This window comes from Schistocerca nitens, chromosome 4 (assembly GCF_023898315.1).
Source record: "Schistocerca nitens isolate TAMUIC-IGC-003100 chromosome 4, iqSchNite1.1, whole genome shotgun sequence".
NCBI classification, from domain to species: domain Eukaryota; kingdom Metazoa; phylum Arthropoda; class Insecta; order Orthoptera; family Acrididae; genus Schistocerca; species Schistocerca nitens.
The window spans coordinates 936,545,326-936,565,755 of record NC_064617.1 but is presented as its reverse complement, the minus strand read 5'-3'; the positions used below and the strand labels follow the sequence as shown (position 1 = coordinate 936,565,755).

General features: G+C 43.6%; 1 protein-coding gene across 2 annotated transcripts in view; it reads right to left on the bottom strand.

Annotated features, from left to right (window-relative positions):
- The window catches only part of LOC126253575 (serine/threonine-protein kinase meng-po), a 354,496-nt gene that overhangs the window by 43,905 nt on the left and 290,161 nt on the right, over window positions 1–20,430 (bottom strand). For both annotated transcript variants that reach the window (XM_049954998.1, XM_049954999.1), the window contains exon 5: window positions 2,910–3,124. In XM_049954998.1, the coding sequence (XP_049810955.1) occupies window positions 2,910–3,124 (215 nt within the window). The remainder of the gene's footprint in view (window positions 1–2,909; window positions 3,125–20,430) is intronic.

The following is a 20,430-nucleotide window of genomic DNA, read 5'->3' as shown; positions in this document are numbered from 1 at the left end:
CAAATGGCTCTGAGCACTATGCGACTTAACTTCTGTGGTCATCAGTCGCCTAGAACTTAGAACTAATTAAACCTAACTAACCTAAGGACATCACACACATCCATGCTCGTGGCAGGATTCGAACCTGCGATCGTAGCGGTCGCTCGGCTCCAGACTGTAGCGCCTAGAACCGCACGGCCACACCGACCGGAAAGTCGAACTGTGTTGTACAACAATCATTAGGGGCTACTCCAAAATGACACAGCCAGTAGTCAAAGCAATAGTTAATAACAGTGAAGGGTGCCAATACTCACTTCAACTGTTACGTTTCAGGTTTCACACTTGTCAAATAAGCAGTGAGTTTATCACTTCCCTGACTTGTTCTGAATTATATTCTCTTACAACTGAGAATTTGAGCTAGACTCCATAACGCAATTCAAGGGTCACTTTTTCGAATTCCCGTAATTGTCTCCAGTTGCAACGCAGAAGTTTGAAATTAGGTTCAAAGGTGCCTACGACCTTCCTCCGTAATGGTGTGAAAGCGTGTTGCTCCGTGACGTCACCCTCGGGTTCGGCGATGCTTCAAACAGTAAGGTGTTGACACATGCGAAAGAAACGCCCGAACTCAAAAGGTCATGTGAGGTATAAGGTGGGTTACTGATATCACATTGGTACAAAATTTCACTACAATTATGCCCAACGCTACGGTGTACGTATCACCACGATGGAAAGATTGTCACCCATCCACCTTATCCACATTTCACCCCTTCTTTTGACACCTCTGCGTTGGAGTTCAGAATCATAAATCCCAGAGTTGAAATTAAGCGGTTTATTATAGATTGCCAAAGGAAACATTCCAGATACACTGCCGCTCGACGCGAAAACACCTCACGGGGTGGCATAAAGGAAGTCCAAGAAACCTCTTTCCTTTGGGCGTTGGTTCCCACACATTTCACGGTCGAAAACTACAGTTCGCAATGCATTGCGCGATAGAACGACGTTCTTGACAACATTTGACACCACTGACACTCCCCTGCTGATTCAACCCTTCTCTAAGAACACAGTGGGCTAGCAACCACAGTGAACGTGATGGCACCCTTTCGAGTGCAGCACAAGCGCATTATTTGCTCTTGTATACATGGTGTAATCACTAAATCATTCGACGAAATTTGAACGTGATCTGAAGCAGTACAGGGAGTGACATTGAAACATGCATTAATAAAACAGCAAAGGGTTGCTCTGAGAGTACCCTGTTCGGCACCACCCTTTGTGCCTGCCACCCACCTTTGTTGAACACTTTAAAAGGTACCTGTACAAAGACAACCCTTGTGGAGTCCTAGGCGCTTGCAGGCAGTTTACAGTACTGCTCTACCTAGCCGCGTGGGATTAGCCGAGCGGTCTAAGGCGCTGCAGTCATGGACTGTGCGGCTGGTCACGGTGGAGGTTCGGGTCCTCTCTCGGGCATGGGTGTGTGTGTTCGTCCTTAGGATAATTTAGGTTAAGTAGTGTGCAAGCTTAGGGACTGATGACCTTAGCAGTTAAGTCCCATAAGATTTCACACACATTTGAACATTTTTTTGCCCTACCTGTAAGGGGGCACGCAGAATTGGAAGAATGTGAGCGGGTTACCTGTATGCAGGTGCCTAGGACTCCGTCATGGACTGTCTCTGTACAGCTACTCGTACATTTTTAAAGTGCTAAAAACTCGTGGGCAGGTGGCACCAAGGGAGTTACTGAACTGGAGAATCTTAGATGGACCCTTTGCCGTTTTATCCACGGTATGTCAGTGTCACACCCCCCCCATGATCACGCCGCAGGAGGGTGCAAAACAGGAGGAGTGAAGAAGCATAGGCATCCTTTGCTGCTTCAATTCACATTCAAATTTCTTCGAATTATTTTGAAGGTCTCATGCTGTAGACCGGAGCAAAAATTGCAGCCACACTATGGGTGAGATGACATTCAGTGCGGCTACAGGCCAAAATTGTCCTCAGAGGAAGGTTGAATCACCTGGGGACAGTCATCAGTGTCACAGGTTGTCAAGAACTTCGTCCTGCCGCTCAATGTGCTGCAAACTGTCGACCTCGAGAAAATGTATGGGAACCAATGTCCAAAGGAAACGGATGGTTTCTTTAATGTCCTTTCTTCTGCTGGGTGCTAGAACTGGGTTTTCCAATTAATCCACTGGGTCTGGAAGTGTTCCAGGAAGAGAAGAAGGTGTGGGAAATGGATGAGTTATAGAACGCAAATTAGAGGAGATAGGTGGTTGTGGATGATGAAGTGGAACTCGTGTACTTTTAGGATTTGAAAGGATCTGTAGAAATTACGAGAGGCAGAGATCGAGACGTAAGTTATGGTGGAATGGGAAAGGGATTTACAGGTGAGGGCGATGGTAGCAGGGTGTAGATCACAGGTGCTGCCTATTTGTAGTTGTAGTCAGTTTAGGGCTGTATGTTGGATGATATGGACGCTCATATTCCACGTTAGTTTTCTACCGAGGGTTAGCCCTAAATACTTTACTGTGCTAGTAGGAGGAACTGGGTGGTTGGAAAATTGGGTATCAGTATATCCAAGTGGTTTGACCAACGATGGTAGCTCCGTTTTTCTATGGATTTACTCAAAGTTTCCATGTATTAGACAACTCCACCAGCAGACTCAAGCAACGTTGGAAGAAAGGACAGGAAAGTTGAAGGGTGTGGTGGTTAGCTCAGTATGTGGTGTAATTAGCATGTTGCAGAGGTGGGTTTGCTTGGGCTGGGTGAAGGGGCTATGTTCGTAGATTTTTGAGCCGTACTTACGTTCAGAATTATTATTAAAACAACTGCATGGCTTGGGTCAGTATACGTTGCAAAAATATCACTTCTGCCAACACTCAAAAACAAGATTTCACTCTGTTTTAGTAACCTGACAACGAGACGTGGATGAGAACTCACTTGTAGGTGTCGTCGGTGTTGGTGAGCAGCACCTCTGGCGGTGAGTACGGCAACCACTCGTTGCGCCTGCGCACCAGCGTGCCAGCACGACGCGTCTCGCCGAAATCGCAGAGCTTGACGCGCGAGAAATCCGACCGGAAGACCAGCACGTTGTCCAGCTTGACGTCGCGATGCACCAGCTCCCGCGCGTGCAGGTGGTCCAGCGCCGACGCCAGCTGCGGCAGACACACCACCAGATTACTTCCAGAAGCACTACGCACAACGGGAGTTATATTACATGTACCAACATCTCTGAACTGTGACCAATAGCCAGATTACATCCTGTCGTATCCAGTGATTCCTCAAGCTAAGCCCTTCCAAAATCCAGTTATAGGATGAATCCACTAACCATGCAACACAGAGCACACAGCAGATTAAAATTACTATCTGGCCAAACACGGAATTTCCATCTGTCCATCATTCTCTACACAAACAAAGCTTTGATTCGACCTATCCTCTCCAGTGTAATGGATATACACTCCAATCACTTTCAATCAGTATTTTCAGATGTTGAATAGAAGGACTTCGTTTCGCTTATTGCATCCTCTCACGCTCCCTTACTCGACACCTTTACCGATTCATCAATTTCCTCTCCCTTCTCATTGACGCTGAATATCTCCATACTTCGTACACATCCCGCAAACTTGCCTCCATCAACCCTTTCTTGTAGCCCTAAGTAACCCATACTGGCACGCTGCCGAGCCAATACCAATACTTCCCACTCATCTTACACCTCCTTAGCTTCCTCGTCACCTCCCAATACAACTTCAACAGACTTCGAAACAAGGAAATTTTATCTGACGGCTATCCTTTCTATCATAGCTAACCCACTCTACCTACCCTTCCACCCATCAGTGTTCCCTTCTCCTTCCCCTGGCTTCCTTTTCATGGCGCCACAGCCGTGGCCAGGCATCCATTCTAATCATCCCTCTCTAAAATCTAATGCATCCTGCTGATCACACCCTTGCACTACATGCCCCTTATACAAGCGCTCCAACACTATTACCACCCCATTCATAACAACGTCACTTAACCCTCCTACTCTTAACTCATCCTCTTCCATTGCAGGTGCTAGAACCTAGTATAGAGAAGTTTAGTGGTTCATTTTATCACCCTTCCCCCTTTATCCACCTTCCCATTGAATGGCGTTGAAATATCAGTTAAAAATCAAGAAAAGACCAATTTTCCAACCACTGAAATCGTCCAAATGTGGCAGCATGAAGTTAATTAGGAACAATGGTGCAACCCTGCTCCGCACAGCATTAGTCTAGACATTGGAAAGGGGAGGATAATATAGCATTTATTTAAAAGGGCTCTTGAGATGTCTACTTGAAGAGAATTTTGTGACGCTGGCTAAAATACAGTAACCAGGGCAGGGCTCACATTTTCGTGTTGAAACCTAGTTTCAGAATTTTTGCAGTTTCACCAATTTATTTCAGTTGAATTTACTAGCAGTTTCCTCAGAGAGACTAAGACCTGTTTCTTGTCTGGTACTTGATAAAAATGAACTTTGGCTCTGCTTCTAAAGACATTTTCACAGACTAAACGTTTATCCTAAAACACTCTTGCTTCCACTCTTAAATGGAAAAGCTTTCCTCCTTCACGCTAATTGCTTTTTTTTTTCCAATATGAAACGGCTTCAGAAAACATTTCATGCACTTTAAGATAGGCAACCAGACTTGTATTATCCTCCCCAGAATATTGTCAATAAACGTTTTTCAAACTACAGTAGTGTAAAATCAAACACTGTAACCGAATCTGTAAAGTTCAATGTGACGATTATCAACTTCGTTACATAATGTGCACCGACGATCCATGTTTCGTGTTTCTCTGTAAGATTCCACTCTCCCTTCTGATGGTGTCAAACGCTATAAAGATGCGCTCAATAAGTTCAGGTGTTGTTCCTACTGGCGCTGAATACACAAGCGACTTTACATAACCCCAGACAAGAAAGTGAAGAGTTGTGAGGTCAGGAAACTGGGCACCCATTCAAAATACTCTCTGCCTGCAATTGTCTGTGAGATATGCCCTGGTCCAGCGATGAAAGTGCGCTGGAGAATCGTCTATCCGAGACCATAAACTAGTGTACAGTTGTAGGGAAATGTCGTCCACCGAGCGAGGTGGCGCAGTGGTTAGCACACTGGACTCGCATTCGGGAGGACGACGGTTCAATCCCGTCTCCAGCCATCCTGATTTAGGTTTTCCGTGATTTCCCTAAATCGTTTCAGGCAAATGCCGGGATGGTTCCTTTGAAAGGGCACGGCCGATTTCCTTCCCCATCCTTCCCTAACCCGAGCTTGCGCTCCGTCTCTAATGACCTCGTTGTCGGCGGGACGTTAAACAACACAAACCTAACCTAACCTGTCGTCCTGAAGTTTAGGCAAGGCATTGTACAGAAGGTTAAAATATTATGCACAGTTCAAACGATCTGGAAGGATGTGTGGTCCAGTAAGGTGGTCTCCAAGAATTCCAGGCTAGATGTTCACTGAGAGGTAGCGTGTGGATTTTCAACAGCCCAGTGGCGGCTGTAGAAACTTTATTTCACATTTCCGGCTATAGGTTCCTCATAGCAAAACGTCCAAAATTTCATCCTCTGCAGTCTCCCACATTTTTAAACCGTCATTTTTTACACGTTGTATATGAGATATAGGTATTACAACTCACCTAATAAGTGAGGCTCTGTGTCATCAACAGACACGCAGACAAGACTGAAAATGTTGATAGCTTTCTGACGAATCCTTCTTCAGATTTACAGAGTACCCATATGCACAAATACTTCCGCACCGCTGCGTTGTTCTGATTGACTACATCGTTCCCACACTTCAGCTTGACTGGGGTGAGGGGATGTGCCTGGTGAAGTGGCCCCTCACCTCTCCCTCCTCCTCCCCAACTCCTTTCTCCCCTCACCCACATCGCACAACACATTATAAACTCTCACCCCAGTGGAGCTGCAATGCGGAAGAAAATATAGTCAGCTGAGACAATGCAGTTGCGCATTTGTGTTTGCCTGTTCTCCATAGTCCTGAACAACGATTCGTTCAAAAGTTAACAACGTCCTCAGTCTTTCGTGTGTGCAGGTTTACAACTCGGTGCTTCAACAATTCGCAACTATTCGTGGAGTATTGCCTTTACTCCTTCCAAGCTTTATACACCACCAAGGACGTTCCGTTACCATAACATTTTAGCACCATCTCATAAATATTTTACGTTTCAAAATAAAATATGTAAATTAGAGAAGGGACTTAAAATAGGATGTTGTCCCACTGGCACACTTGCAGATATTTTCTAAACCATCTTGAGAATAAATTCTTTACTTACACCAAACGACAAGTGATAAAATAATGTACTATTGAAGACATGTGGAGAACACGATTATTCTTATCAACGGAGGAAATGATGTGATTAATGAAGGTTATATGCGTGGAAAAGAGTTGCGGAGAGTGGAATATTTCAGATTGGTTGTATAATGATAAGACAGACATTTCTAAAGCAGATTTTAAACTGTAAGGCATTTCCAGGTGCAGATGAAGAAATGGCTGGCTCTGAACACTATGGGACTTAACTGCTGAGGGCATCAGTTCCATAGAACTTAGAACTACTTAAACCTAACTACCCTAAGGAGATCACACACATCCATGCCCGAGGCAGGATTCGAACCTGCGACCATAGCGGTCGCTCGGTTCCAAACTGTAGCGCCTAGAACCGATCGGCCACCCCGGCCGGCTGCAGATGAAGACTCTGATCACAATTCATTGGTTATGGACTGCAGATTGAATCTGAAAAAGCTGCGAAAAGGTAGTATTTTAGGATTTTAAGGAGATGGGCCTGGATAAATTGAAAGAACCCGAGGGTGTTGAAAGCTTCAGAAGAAGCATCGGGTAACGTTGGACGAAGGAAGACGAATGGGTAACTTTGAGAACTGAAGTAGGTAAAAAGATCAGGAGTATTGAGGGTTGAATAACACTTAAGCGGTTTTTTGTTCTGCTGATTTTTATTTGTATGAACAAGCATTCTACATCCGTGTGAGTTCGACGTTTTTGATAGTGAAATAAGGAAACAAGTGCAAAACATAATCCATGATATGTTCTTACGCCAGAAACGTAAAATAAACAACCTATGTGATCGAAGTGCAACCTTAAACACAAAACCGAAACAAAACTTTTCTGAACGAGTGGTAAATTTACCAGAAACAGTCCTTTCCACAAAGGAAATCGAAGTGTTAGCAAAAGGTTTCAAATATGCTCCTCATCATAAACCTTCCACTAAGCAGTTAGATGTATTAAAAGTTGATATAGAATACAATATAAACAAAGGCATTGCAACCAAACACATAGCAAGGCGTGATATACAAAAATGGCTCGAGTGTAACGCTAGTGAAACTCAATCTAGTGACCACAACAGACTGAATAACCTAAAGAAGAAAATCATCCAAAACAAAACAATTATTAAGAGAGCAGATAAAAGTAATATCTCATGGGCAAAAGTAAATATGTTGAAAAAGTGAAACAACTCCTCAGACCCAATACTTACTGTGTCCTTAACAAAGACCCCACAAAAACCTTTAATGAAGAAATTAAAAACTTAACTGAGTCCTGCAAAAGTATAATACACGATTATGAAGCTAAATATTTGATCAACGTGAATCCAATAGCTCCTAAACTGTGTGGACTCCCTAAACTATGCAAAAAAGATCATTCTCTAAGACGAGTTGTCCCAACCTACACCGCACCAAACTTCAAAATCGGCAAAGAACTTAATTCCTGTATCAAAACCAAAACAAAATTCAAATCTAAGTTTGGAATTGTAAACTCAGTGGACCTCAACAAAATTAAAGACCTTACAAAACTAAGTAGTGCAAAACTAGTATCCTTTGACCTAAACAGCTTATTTATAAACATACCTACACAAGAATGCCTTGGTATTCTGACAGAACTGTTATACAGAGCAGGTGTCAACCCAGTACAAGTAGAAGACATAAATTTTGCCACCCAAACATGTCTGAAACAAAATTATTTCCAATTTGAAGGTACCCATTACAAACAGCTAGAAGGATTGGCAATGGGGTCCCCTCTCAGTCCCCTCTTAGCTGAAATATTCCTGGACAATTTCGAAAAACAATTCCTAGAAAATGAGCCCCTCAGTAATAATATTAAATACTGGTACAGATATTTAGATGATGTATTGTGTATGTGGACAGGTACCAACAGATGACTGACCACATTCCTAGATCATCTAAATTCACAACACAAAAACATACAATTGACCATGAAGCTAGGTGAAAAATCCATTAACTTTTTAGAACTTAACATAGATATCACCACCACCAAACTTTCAAAATTTACAGAAAACCCACAACAGACACAGTAATAACCTCATGTTCACAACACCCAATAACACACAAACATGCAGCCTTCCATTCCATGGTTCATTGCCTCACATCCATACCAATCTCAAAACAGGATTTCCAAACAGAAGTAGACACCATTAAATATATTGCATATAACAATGGCTATAACCCTGGATTAGTTGACAAAATCCTGCACAAGAAACAAAGAAGGAAAGTCTTGCTCTACATTTATGCCCCCTCTACAATGACAACTACACCGAAAACCAACTGGTGTACTATTCCATATCTAGGTAAGTTATCAGACAAACTAGCCAAAACACTGAAATCTCAAAACTATAAAACATCATTTTATGTAAGAGGTACGACAGCTAATCTCCTATTCAACAGCAAGGACAAAACAGATAAACAAAGCAACAATGGGTCTATAAAATAACCTGCACTGGCTTCAATAAACTGTACATTGGTCAAATGGGCAGGCCATATCAACAAGGCTGACTGAACATGAACGCAGCTGGAGATTATATAAATCAGACTCAACTTTGCTGAACATGTGCTCAAAGACGGACACAAATATCTAACACACACAAAAGTGCCACATACAGCCAACAAAGGCAGAAAACTCAGCCTACTAGAAGTACTTGAAATTAACAAACACGTAGCCTTAAATCCCCATCTGGTTCTAAATCACCAATTGCAACTGAGCACATCAACACTCTTAAACTTTAAAAAATAAAGTAAACCTGCTACTAACCACTAAGTGTCCCAATAGTAAACAAATTCACACCCCAATATAATCTAATATCCCATATGTGTTTACATTCATAACCGTAACTCAACTGTAACAATGTAATATTTGGTATATATTAATGCACAATTTTCTAATAACAAAATGTAACACCCAAAGAAAACATCGCCATTGTACAACCAACAATTAATGTCCAGTACAACTGTCCACAACAAATACCAAAAATTGTAATAACGTGTATTCTAAATAATTCTAGTTGTTGTCATACATGTTACTGACAAATCATAAAATGTGATTTATTATGTTAAAGAACAGTTTCACAGAACAAAAAGCCGAAAGACCCGGTTGACAATTCGAAAGACAATACCACAACTAAAGATCGATGTAAGAGCATTGTATCTTAGTCCAGAATGACAAACTGCCTATTGCCTTCTGTCTCAGGTTCTTCGGCCAACGTTCATCTAATGATTTTTCTGACGTTTCGCCAGCACGAGTGGCTGGCATTGTCAAAGCTTCACCCTCCATTGCCGGTGGTGAACTGGAGCCGAGCTCGCGGCCGCAGACTATACGTACCTGGCGCGCCAACGTCCGAGGGCTTCTCCGCGGTCATTTCCGGTGCGGTTCTCCTCTTGCTACCTGCGACGGTCGTTCGCTGCAGTACGGGAAGCCAGGATCCGTTTACCTTAAGGCTTTCCTCTTTCTTGTTCAAACTGTTCGCGTGTTTTTGTATTTCTACAGCTTCTCTGAACAAGCGCGTGTGATAGTGGTTCTCTACAGCCAGAACTTCCGTGTCGGTGAATTTTATTACGTGGTCGGTCTCATTCAGTGCGTGTTCTGCCACGGCCGATTTCTCCACCTGCCCCAACCTGCAATGTCGCTTATGCTCCTTGATCCTGGTGTTAATGGATCGTCCAGTCATTCCGACATAAACTTTTCCGCATGTGCATGGTATGCGGTATATTCCCGACATTGCAAGTGGGTCTCTTTTCTCCTTCGCCGATCTAAGACACTCTTTGATCTTCCTTGTCGGTTTGAAAATCGTCTTTACGCCGTGTTTGCGCAATATACGGCCGATTCTGTCCGTCACTCTGGGAATGTATGGCAGAAAGGCCGTACCCGACATTTCTTTTTCTGGTTCCTTACTTCGCCGAGTGTTTGGCTCAGTTACACTTCTAATATAATTTGTGGAGTACCCATTGCTCCTCAGGACAGTTTCCAGGTGTTGCATTTCTCGTTTGAGGTGTTGCGGCTCACATATTCGTCCTGCTCTCGTTACGAGCGTACTAATCATGCCTCTTTTCTGGCTCGGGTGGTGGTTTGACAGTTTGTGCAGGTATCGGTCCGTGTGAGTCGGTTTTCGATACACGCTGTGTCCCAGGTTTTCGCCGTCCCTTGTGACCAGCACATCTAGAAATGGCAGTTTCTTGTCCTTTTCTCAGGACATTTCATTGAGAAGCTGAAGAAACTGAAACTTGCACCAAACGACATCCTGGTCAGCTTTGATGTTGTTTCGTTATTTACGAAAGTGCCACTCAGTGACGCTCTGGAGCACATCGGTTCCATGTTCCAGCTAGACATCAGAAAGCTCTTCCATGCATGTCTCACCACGAGCTATTTCACGTGGAATGGCGACTTCTACGAACAGCTGGAAGGCGTCGCCATGGGTAGTCCTCTCAGTCCAGTGGTGGCCAACTTCTTCATGGAACAATTCGAAGCACAGGCACTGGACTCGGCGACTTGCAAACCTAAGGTGTGGTACAGGTACGTCGATGATACTTTCGTGGTGCGGAGCCATGGTGAAGAACAGCTCGGTGACTTTCTAAGACACTTGAACAACCTCCATGCCAACATAACATTTACCATGGAAGTAGAAAAGGACAAGAAACTGCCATTTCTAGATGTGCTGGTCACAAGGGACGGCGAAAACCTGGGACACAGCGTGTATCGAAAACCGACTCACACGGACCGATACCTGCACAAACTGTCAAACCACCACCCGAGCCAGAAAAGAGGCATGATTAGTACGCTCGTAACGAGAGCAGGACGAATATGTGAGCCGCAACACCTCAAACGAGAAATGCAACACCTGGAAACTGTCCTGAGGAGCAATGGGTACTCCACGAATTATATTAGAAGTGTAACTGAGCCAAACACTCGGTGAAGTAAGGAACCAGAAAAAGAAATGTCGGGTACGGCCTTTCTGCCATACATTCCCAGAGTGACGGACAGAATCGGCCGTATATTGCGCAAACATGGCGTAAAGACGATTTTCAAACCGACAAGGAAGATCAAAGAGTGTCTTAGATCGGCGAAGGAGAAAAGAGACCCACTTGCAATGTCGGGAATATACCGCATACCATGCACATGCGGAAAAGTTTATGTCGGAATGACTGGACGATCCATTAACACCAGGATCAAGGAGCATAAGCGACATTGCAGGTTGGGGCAGGTGGAGAAATCGGCCGTGGCAGAACACGCACTGAATGAGACCGACCACGTAATAAAATTCGCCGACACGGAAGTTCTGGCTGTAGAGAACCACTATCACACGCGCTTGTTCAGAGAAGCTGTAGAAATACAAAAACACGCGAACAGTTTGAACAAGAAAGAGGAAAGCCTTAAGGTAAACGGATCCTGGCTTCCCGTACTGCAGCGAACGACCGTCGCAGGTAGCAAGAGGAGAACCGCACCGGAAATGACCGCGGAGAAGCCCTCGGACGTTGGTGCGCCAGGTACATATAGTCTGCGGCCGCGAGCTCGGCTCCAGTTCACCACCGGCAATGGAGGGTGAAGCTTTGACAATGCCAGCCACTCGTGCTGGCGAAACGTCAGAAAAATCATTAGATGAACGTCGGCCGAAGAACCCGAGACAGAAGCCAATAGGCAGTTTGTCAACAAGTGGCCACGAAAGCCTCAACAATTTTGTATTAGTCCAGAATGTTTGGTTCGTAAGAACAAAAGCTCCTTGTAAACAATAGCCAGTAGTTATCTGAAGATGGCCTAATAAGCCGAAAACTAGTTCATACAAATACAAGTCAGTAGAACAAAAAACCGCCTAAGTGTTATTCAACCCTCAGTATGGAATTATTCTACCAAGAAGCGACGGAAGAATCCATAAATAAGTTCAGGAATAATAGAAATCACTGGTTAACATCAGGAGAAAGTATAAAAATACAGCAAATAAATCAGGTGAAAGAGAATACAGATGTCTAAAATGTAAGATTGAAAAAAAAAAGCCAAAATGCCTAAACAGGAACGGCTAAAGGACAAATACAAGGCTATAGAAACATGCATGACCAGAGGAAAAATAAATGCATCCTCTAGGAAGATTAAAGAGACATTTGGAGAAAAGGGAAGCAGCTGTATGATTACCAAGAGCATAAACGGCAAGCCAGCACTAAGCAAGTAAAGGAGAGCTGGATGGTGGAATAAGTCGGAGTGTATATTAAGAAAACAAATATAAGAAAAATATTACTGATTGGGAAGGAGAAGTAGATGAAGATGAGATGGAAGGTATGATTTTGCGAGAAGAATATGGTAGAGCGCCATATCTAGGTGAAATGAAACCCCTGGAGTAGGCGACATACCCTCAGAATTACTGAGATTCTTGGGACAGCCAACCAGGACAGGACGATTCAGACTGGTGTGCCAGATATACGAGACTGGCAATATACCTCCAGACTTCATGAAAACTGTGAATTCCATTTGCAAAGAAAGCTGTGCCGGCAGGTATGAATATTACAGAGCTACAAGTTTAATAAGTTATGGGTGCAAAATACTGACACGGATTATTTGCCGAAGAATTAGAAATTGGCCGAAGACGACACTGGGGAGGATCAGTGTGGGCTGCAGAGAAATGAAGACACACCTGAGGCAACATTGACCCTACAGCTTTTTATAGAGCTTGAATAAAGGTAAACCTATATTTATAATGTCTGTAGACACAGAAAAAAAGCTTTTGACAATGTTGACTGGTCTACACTCTCTGAAATTTTAATGAGAGGTTGATTAAAAAGCAACTTGTACAGAAACGAGACAGTAATCATAGTAATCGAAGTGCATGAAATAGAAGCAGTGCTTGAGAAGCGAGTGAGACAGGTTGTAGCCTAGCCCTGATGTTATTCAATTTGTACGTTGAGCAAGCGGTGAAGGAAACCAAGGAGAAACATGGAAAGGGAATTAAAATTCAGGGAGAAGCAAGAAAAATTTTGGCGATGACACTTTATTTTTCTCATAGACGGCAAAGAAGTTGGAAGAGAAGTCGAACGGAATAGACTGAGCCTTGGAAGAAGATTAAGAGATAAGGAGATGTACAGGGAATTACATTACATGTGACAGTAATAGTAGTAGACCGAGTTTTGTTATTTGGGCAGCAAAATAACTGATGATGGCCGAACTAGAGAAGATATAACAAGAGAAAAATAGGTATTTGGTAACATCGATTACAGATGTAAGTAATAGGCTCTGAGCACTATGGGACTCAACTGCTGAGGTTATTAGTCCCCTAGAACTTAGAACTAGTTAAACCTAAGGACATCACAAACATCCATGCCCGAGGCAGGATTCGAACCTGCGACCGTAGCGGTCTTGCGGTTCCAGACTGCAGCGCCTTTAACCGCACAGCCACTTCGGCCGGCTGTAAGTAATAGGAAGTCTTTTGTGAAGGTGTTTGTATGGCATCTGAAAGTGAAACGAGAATGATAGCAGTTTGGGCAAGAAAAGGACAGAAGCTTTTGAGGAATTCTGAAAGTTAGATGGCTGAATCGAATAACTAATGAGGAGGTACTAACTCAAACCGAGGAGAAAAGAGATTTATAGCAAAATTTGACTAGAAGAAGGATTCGGTTGATACGACACATCCTGAGGCATTAAGGAACGGTAAATCCGGATGGAGGTGTTGGGGGTAAAATTGTAGATGGATACCAAGTCTTGACTACAGTAAAAAGACTCCACAAAAGGAGACGCAGTAAATATTCCAGAATTCGAATCCAGAACAGCTACCAATATGAGTAATGTAGAAGTAAATATCCTCGGAGCAGTGAAGCAACTTAAATCACTTAATAAAAGCAAGTCTTCTGGTCCTGACTGTGTACCAATTAGGTACCTTTCGGAGTGTGCTGATGCATTAGCTCCATACTTAACAATCAAATACAACCGTTCGCTCGACGAAAGATCCGTATCCAAAGACTGGAAAGTTGCACAGGTCACACCAATATTCAAGGAAGGTAGTAGGAGTAATCCACTAAATTACAGTCTATTGACCCATGTTGACCCATGTTGACTGTGTGTCAACATGGGTTTAGAAAACATCGTTCCTGTGAAACACAACTAGCTCTTTATTCAGATGAAGTGTTGAGTGCTATTGACAAGGGATTTCAGATCGATTCCGTATTTCTGGATTTCCGGAAGGCTTTAGTCACTGTACCAAGCAAGCGGCTCGTGGGGAAATTGCGTGCTTATGGAATATCGTCTCAGTTATGTGACTGGATTTGTGATTTTCTATCAGAGAGGTCGCAGTTCGTAGTAACTGACGGAAAGTTATCGAATAAAACAGAAGTGATTTCTTGCGTTCCCCAAGGTAGTGTTATAGACCCTTTGCTGTTCCTTATCTATATAAACGGTTTGGCAGACAATCTGAGCAGCCGTCTTCGGTTGTTTGCAGATGACGCTGTCGTTTATCGACTAATAAAGTCATCAGAAGAACAAAACAAATTGCAAAACGATTTAGGAGAAAATATCGCAATGGTGCGAAAAGTGGCAGTTAACCCTAAATAACGAAAAGCGTGAGGTCATCCACATGAGTGCTAAAAGGAAGTCGTTAAACTTCGGTAACACGATAAATGAGCCTAATCTAAAAGCCGTAAATTCAACTAAATACCTAGGTAATACAATTACGAACAACTTAAATTGGAAGGAACACATGGAGCAGGCCGTTGTGGCCGAGCGGTTCTAGGCGCTTCAGTCTGGAACCCCGCGACTGCTACGTCGCAGGTTCGAATCCTGCCTCGGGCATGGATGTGTGTGATGTCATTAGATTAGTTAGGGGACTGATGACATCAACTGTTAAGTCCCATAGTGCTCAGAGCCATTTGAATCATTTTTGAACACACAGAAAATGTTGTGGGGAAGGTTAATGAAAGACTGCGTTTTATTGGCAGGACACTTAGAAAATGTAACAGACCTACTAAGGAGACTGCCTACACTACGCTTGTCCGTCCTCTTTTAGAATCTACTGCGTGGTGTGGGATCCTTACCAGATAGGACTAATGGGGTACATCGAAAAAGTTCAAGGAAAGGCAGTACGTTTTGTATTATCGCGAAATGTGGGAGAGAGTGTCACAGAAATCATACAGAACTTGGGCTGGAAATCATTAAAAGAAAAGCGTTTTTCGTTGCGACGTAATCTTCTCACGAAATTCCAATCACCAACTTCGAATGCGAAAATATTTTGTTGACACCGACTTACATAGGGAGGGACGATCACGACGATAAAATAAGGAAAATCAGAGCTTGTACGGAAAGATTTAGGTGTTCATTCTTTCCGCGCGCTATACGAGATTGGAATAATAGAGAATTGTGAAGGTGGTTCGATGAACCCTCTGCCAGGCACTTAAATGTGATTTGCAAAGTATCCATGCAGATGTAGATGTAGTTAGTGTAGTTGTTGTTGTGGTCTTCAGTCCTGATACTGGTTTGATGCAGCTCTCCATGCAACTCTATCCTGTGCAAGCTTCTTCATCTCCCAGTACTTACTGCAACCTACATCCTTCTGAATCTGCTTAGTGTATTCATCTATTGGTCTTCCTCTACGATTTTTATCATCCACGCTGCCCTCCAACGCTAAATTTGTGATCCCTTGATGCCTCAGAACATGTCCTACCTCGGTCCCTTCTTCTTGTCAAGTTGTGCCACAAACTCCTCTTCTCCCCTATTCTATTCAATACCTCCTCATTAGTTATATGATCTACCCATCTAATCTTCAGCATTCTTCTGTAGCACCACATTTCGAAAGCTTCTATTCTCTTCTTGTCTAAACTATTTATCGTCCATGTTTCACTTCCATACATGGCTACACTCCATACAAATACTTTCAGAAACGACTTCCTGACATTTAAATCTATACTCGATGTTAACAAATTTCTCTTCTTCAGAAACGCTATTCTTGCCATTGCCAGTCTACATTTTATACTCTTTCTACTTCGACCATTATCAGTTATTTTGCTCCCCAAATAGCAAAACTCCTTTACTACTTTAAGTGTCTCATTTCCTAATCTAATTCCCTCAGCATCACCCGACTTAATTCGACTACATTCCATTATCTTCGTTTTGGTTTTGTTGACGTTCATCTTATATCCTCCTTTCAAGACACTATCCATTCCGTTCAACTGCTCTTCCAAGTCCTTTGCTGTCTTTGACAGAATTACAATGTCATCGGCGAACCTCAAAGTTTTTATTTCTTCTCCATGGATTTTAATACCTACTCCGAATTTTTCTTTTGTTTCCTTTACTGCTTGCTCAATATACAGATTGAATAACATCGGGGACAGGCTACAGCCCTGTCTCACTGCCTTCCCAACCACTGCTTCTCTTTCATGCCCCTCGACTTTTAGAACTGCCATCTGGTTTCTGTGCAAATTGTAAATAGCCTTTCGCTCCCTGTGTTTTACGCCTGGCACCTTTAGAATTTGAAAGACAGTATTCCAGTCAACATTGTCAAGAGCTTTCTCTAAGTCTACAAATGCTAGAAACATAGGTTTGCCTTTCCTTAATCTTTCTTCTAAGATAAGTCGTAAGGTCAGTATTGCCTCACGTGTTCCAATATTTCTACGGAATCCAAATTGATCTTCCCCAAGGTCGGCTTCTACGAGTTTTCCCATTCGTCTGTAAAGAATTCGGGTTAGTATTTTGCAGCTGTGGCTTATTAAACTGATAGTTCGGTAATTTACACATCTTTCACACCTGCTTTGTTTGGGATTGGAATTATTATATTCTTCTTGAAGTCTGAGGGTATTTCGTCTGTCTCATACATCTTGCTCACCAGATGGTAGAGTTCTGTCAGGACTGGCTCTCCCAAGGCTGTCAGTAGTTCTAATGGAATGTCTTCTACTCCCGGGGCATTGTTTCGACTCAGGTCTTTCAGTGCTCTGTCAAACTCTTCACGCAGTATTGTATCTGCCTTTTCGTCTTCATCTACATTCTCTTCCATTTCCAGAATATTGTCCTCAAGTACGTCGCCCTTGTATAGACCCTCTATATACTCCTTCCACCTTTCTGGTTAGTGTAGTAGTTATTCTGAAATAAAGAGCGTTGCACAGGAGAGACTAGCATAGAGAGCCACTACTGAAGACAACGTCAAAATGGAGTGTGCTTTTATTCGTTAATAAACGGATAGACTAAAGATGTTCATCATAGACTTGTAATTTCTGCATCGCAAACGAACAAGACAAGCACTGCAGACAGTTGTAATAAATTCTGCCGAGGTCTTTCAGTGCTAATGGGGACTCGTGTTCGGAAGCGATTTACCTATTGATTAACTGGGGAGAGACGCGATTAATAACAAAGCCCCGTGGCCTGGTATGAGTAAGCGTTGGACGGTGGCAGCCTGATGCCTGCAGTTGTTTTATGGAGGGGTGGGCCGGTAGCACGGGGACAGTTTAACCGCGCGTGACCACCGGCGCCTGCGCTCTGTGGTGACGCAGTGGCGCATAAATCTGTGTAATGGGGCACGGAGGTGCTCGTGGCAGCCAACGCGTGTCGCCGTGTTTAGCAGCAGCGCCACGGGCACGCGTGACGCGATGCGGAGCTCTCCCTGTGCAGTGTGTGCGCTCAGTGTCAGGCGTCGCCATTAACTTTACCTCTGGGAGCAGTAAGCTTATACAGGGTGTTACAAAAAGGTACGGCCAAACTTTCAGGAAACATTCCTCACACACAAAGAAAGAAAATATGTTATGTGGACATGTGTCCGGAAACGCTTACTTTCCATGTTAGAGCTCATTTTATTACTTCTCTTCAAATCACATTAATCATGGAATGGAAACACACGGCAACAGAACGTACCAGCGTGACTTCAAACACTTTGTTACAGGAAATGTTCAAAATGTCCTCCGTTAGCGAGGATACATGCATCCACCCTCCGTCGCATGGAATCCCTGATGCGCTGATGCAGCCTTGGAGAATGGCGTATTGTGTCACAGCCGTCCACGATACGAACACGAAGAGTCTCTACATTTGGTACCGGGGTTGCGTAGGCAAGAGCTTTCAAATGCCCCCATAAATGAAAGTCAAGAGGGTGGAGGTCAGGAGAGCGTGGAGGCCATGGAATTGGTCCGCTTCTACCAATCCATCGGTCACCGAACCTGTTGTTGAGAAGCGTACGAACACTTCGACTGAAATGTGCAGGAGCTCCATCGTGCATGAACCACATGTTGTGTCGTACTTGTAAAGGCACGTGTTGTAGCAGCACAGGTAGAGTATCCCGTATGAAATCATGATAACGTGCTCCATTGAGCGTAGGTGGAAAAACATGGGGCCCAATCGAGATATCACCAACAATTCCTGTCCAAACGTTCACAGAAAATCTGTGTTGATGACGTGATTGCACAATTGCGTGCGGATTCTCATCAGCCCACACATGCTGATTGTGAAAATTTACAATTTGATCACGTTGGAATGAAGCCTCATCCGTAAAGATAACATTTGCACTGAAATGAGGATTGACACATTGTTGGATGAACCATTCGCAGAAGTGTACGCGTGGAGGCCAATCAGCTGCTGATAGTGCCTGGACACGCTGTACGTGGTACGGAAACAACTGGTTCCCCCGTAGCACTCTCCATACAGTGACGTGGTCAACGTTACCTTGTACACCAGCAACTTCTCTGACGCTGACATTAGGGTTATCGTCAACTGCACGAAGAATTGACTCGTCCATTGCAGGTGTCCTCGTCGTTCTAGGTCTTCCCCAGTCGCGAGTCATAGGCTGGAATGTTCCGTGCTCCCTAAGACGCCGATCAATTGCTTCGAACGTCTTCCTGTCGGGACACCTTCGTTCTGGAAATCTGTCTCGATACAAACGTACCGCGCCACGGCTATTGCCCCGTGCTAATCCATACATCAAATGGACATCTGCCAACTCCGCATTTGTAAACATTGCACTGACTGCAAAACCACGTTCGTGATGAACACTAGCCTGTTGATGCTACGTACTGATGTGCTTGATGCTAGTACTGTAGAGCAATGAGTCGCATGTCAACACAGGCACCGAAGTCAACATTACCTTCCTTCAATTGGGCCAACTGGCGGTGAATCGAGGAAGTACAGTACATACTGACCAAACTAAAATGAGCTGTAACATGGAAATTAAGCGTTTCCGGGCACATGTCCACATATCATCCTTTCTTTATTTGTGTGTTAGGAATGTTTCCTGAAAGTTTGGCCGTACCTTTTAGTAACACCCCATATATTAGAATCGAAGAGAGCTACGTTGTTCAGAAACCAGTTTGCATTAACGAAGAGACATTTCTGTTTCATTAATTAAAAACAGTTTATTTTTTTATTTTAAAACTGACATAACATCATTTCGTTCAGACACACGCACACACAAATCGGATTGGTTTTCCTTAACTGACAACAAGTTGTTTCATGGTGTCGTTTCAGATTACAGGCTTTGAACTGTGACATTGTCATTTGACATAAGAAATCCATTGGTTTACTGGTTCTCTCTACAAAAACGAATCTCTATGCCCGCTCTCTCGGTTAAACACTTTATTCTCCGCTTCATATTTACTCTTCTTGGACACCATCGTAGCTGTTAAGGGTACCAACAATAATCGCACTTTTACTCAAACAATATTGTGAATGGAGAAAGTTACTCGCTATGGGGGTTTGAGTAACTGCTGTACACTGAGTTATTATTCTTCCTCATTGTGCGTTGACGTCAAAGAGGAGCACTTCGTACCCAAAAAAATAAAATAAATAAAAAATGGTTCAAATGGCTCTGAGCACTATGGGACTCAACTTCTGATGTCATTAGTCCCCTAGAACGTAGATCTAGTTCAAAAAATGGTTCAAATGGCTCTGAGCACTATGGGACTTAACAGCTATGGTCATCAGTCCCCTAGAAGTTAGAACTACTTAAACCTAACTAACCTAAGGACATCACACAACACCCAGCCATCACGAGGCAGAGAAAATCCCTGACCCCGCCGGGAATCGAACCCGGGAACCCGGGCGTGGGAAGCGAGAACGCTACCGCACGACCACGAGATGCGGGCGTAGATCTAGTTAAACCTAACTAACGTAAGGACATCACACACATCCATGCCCGAGGCCGGATTCGAACCTGCGACCGTAGCGGTCTCGCGGTTCCAGACTGCACCGCCTTTTTTTTT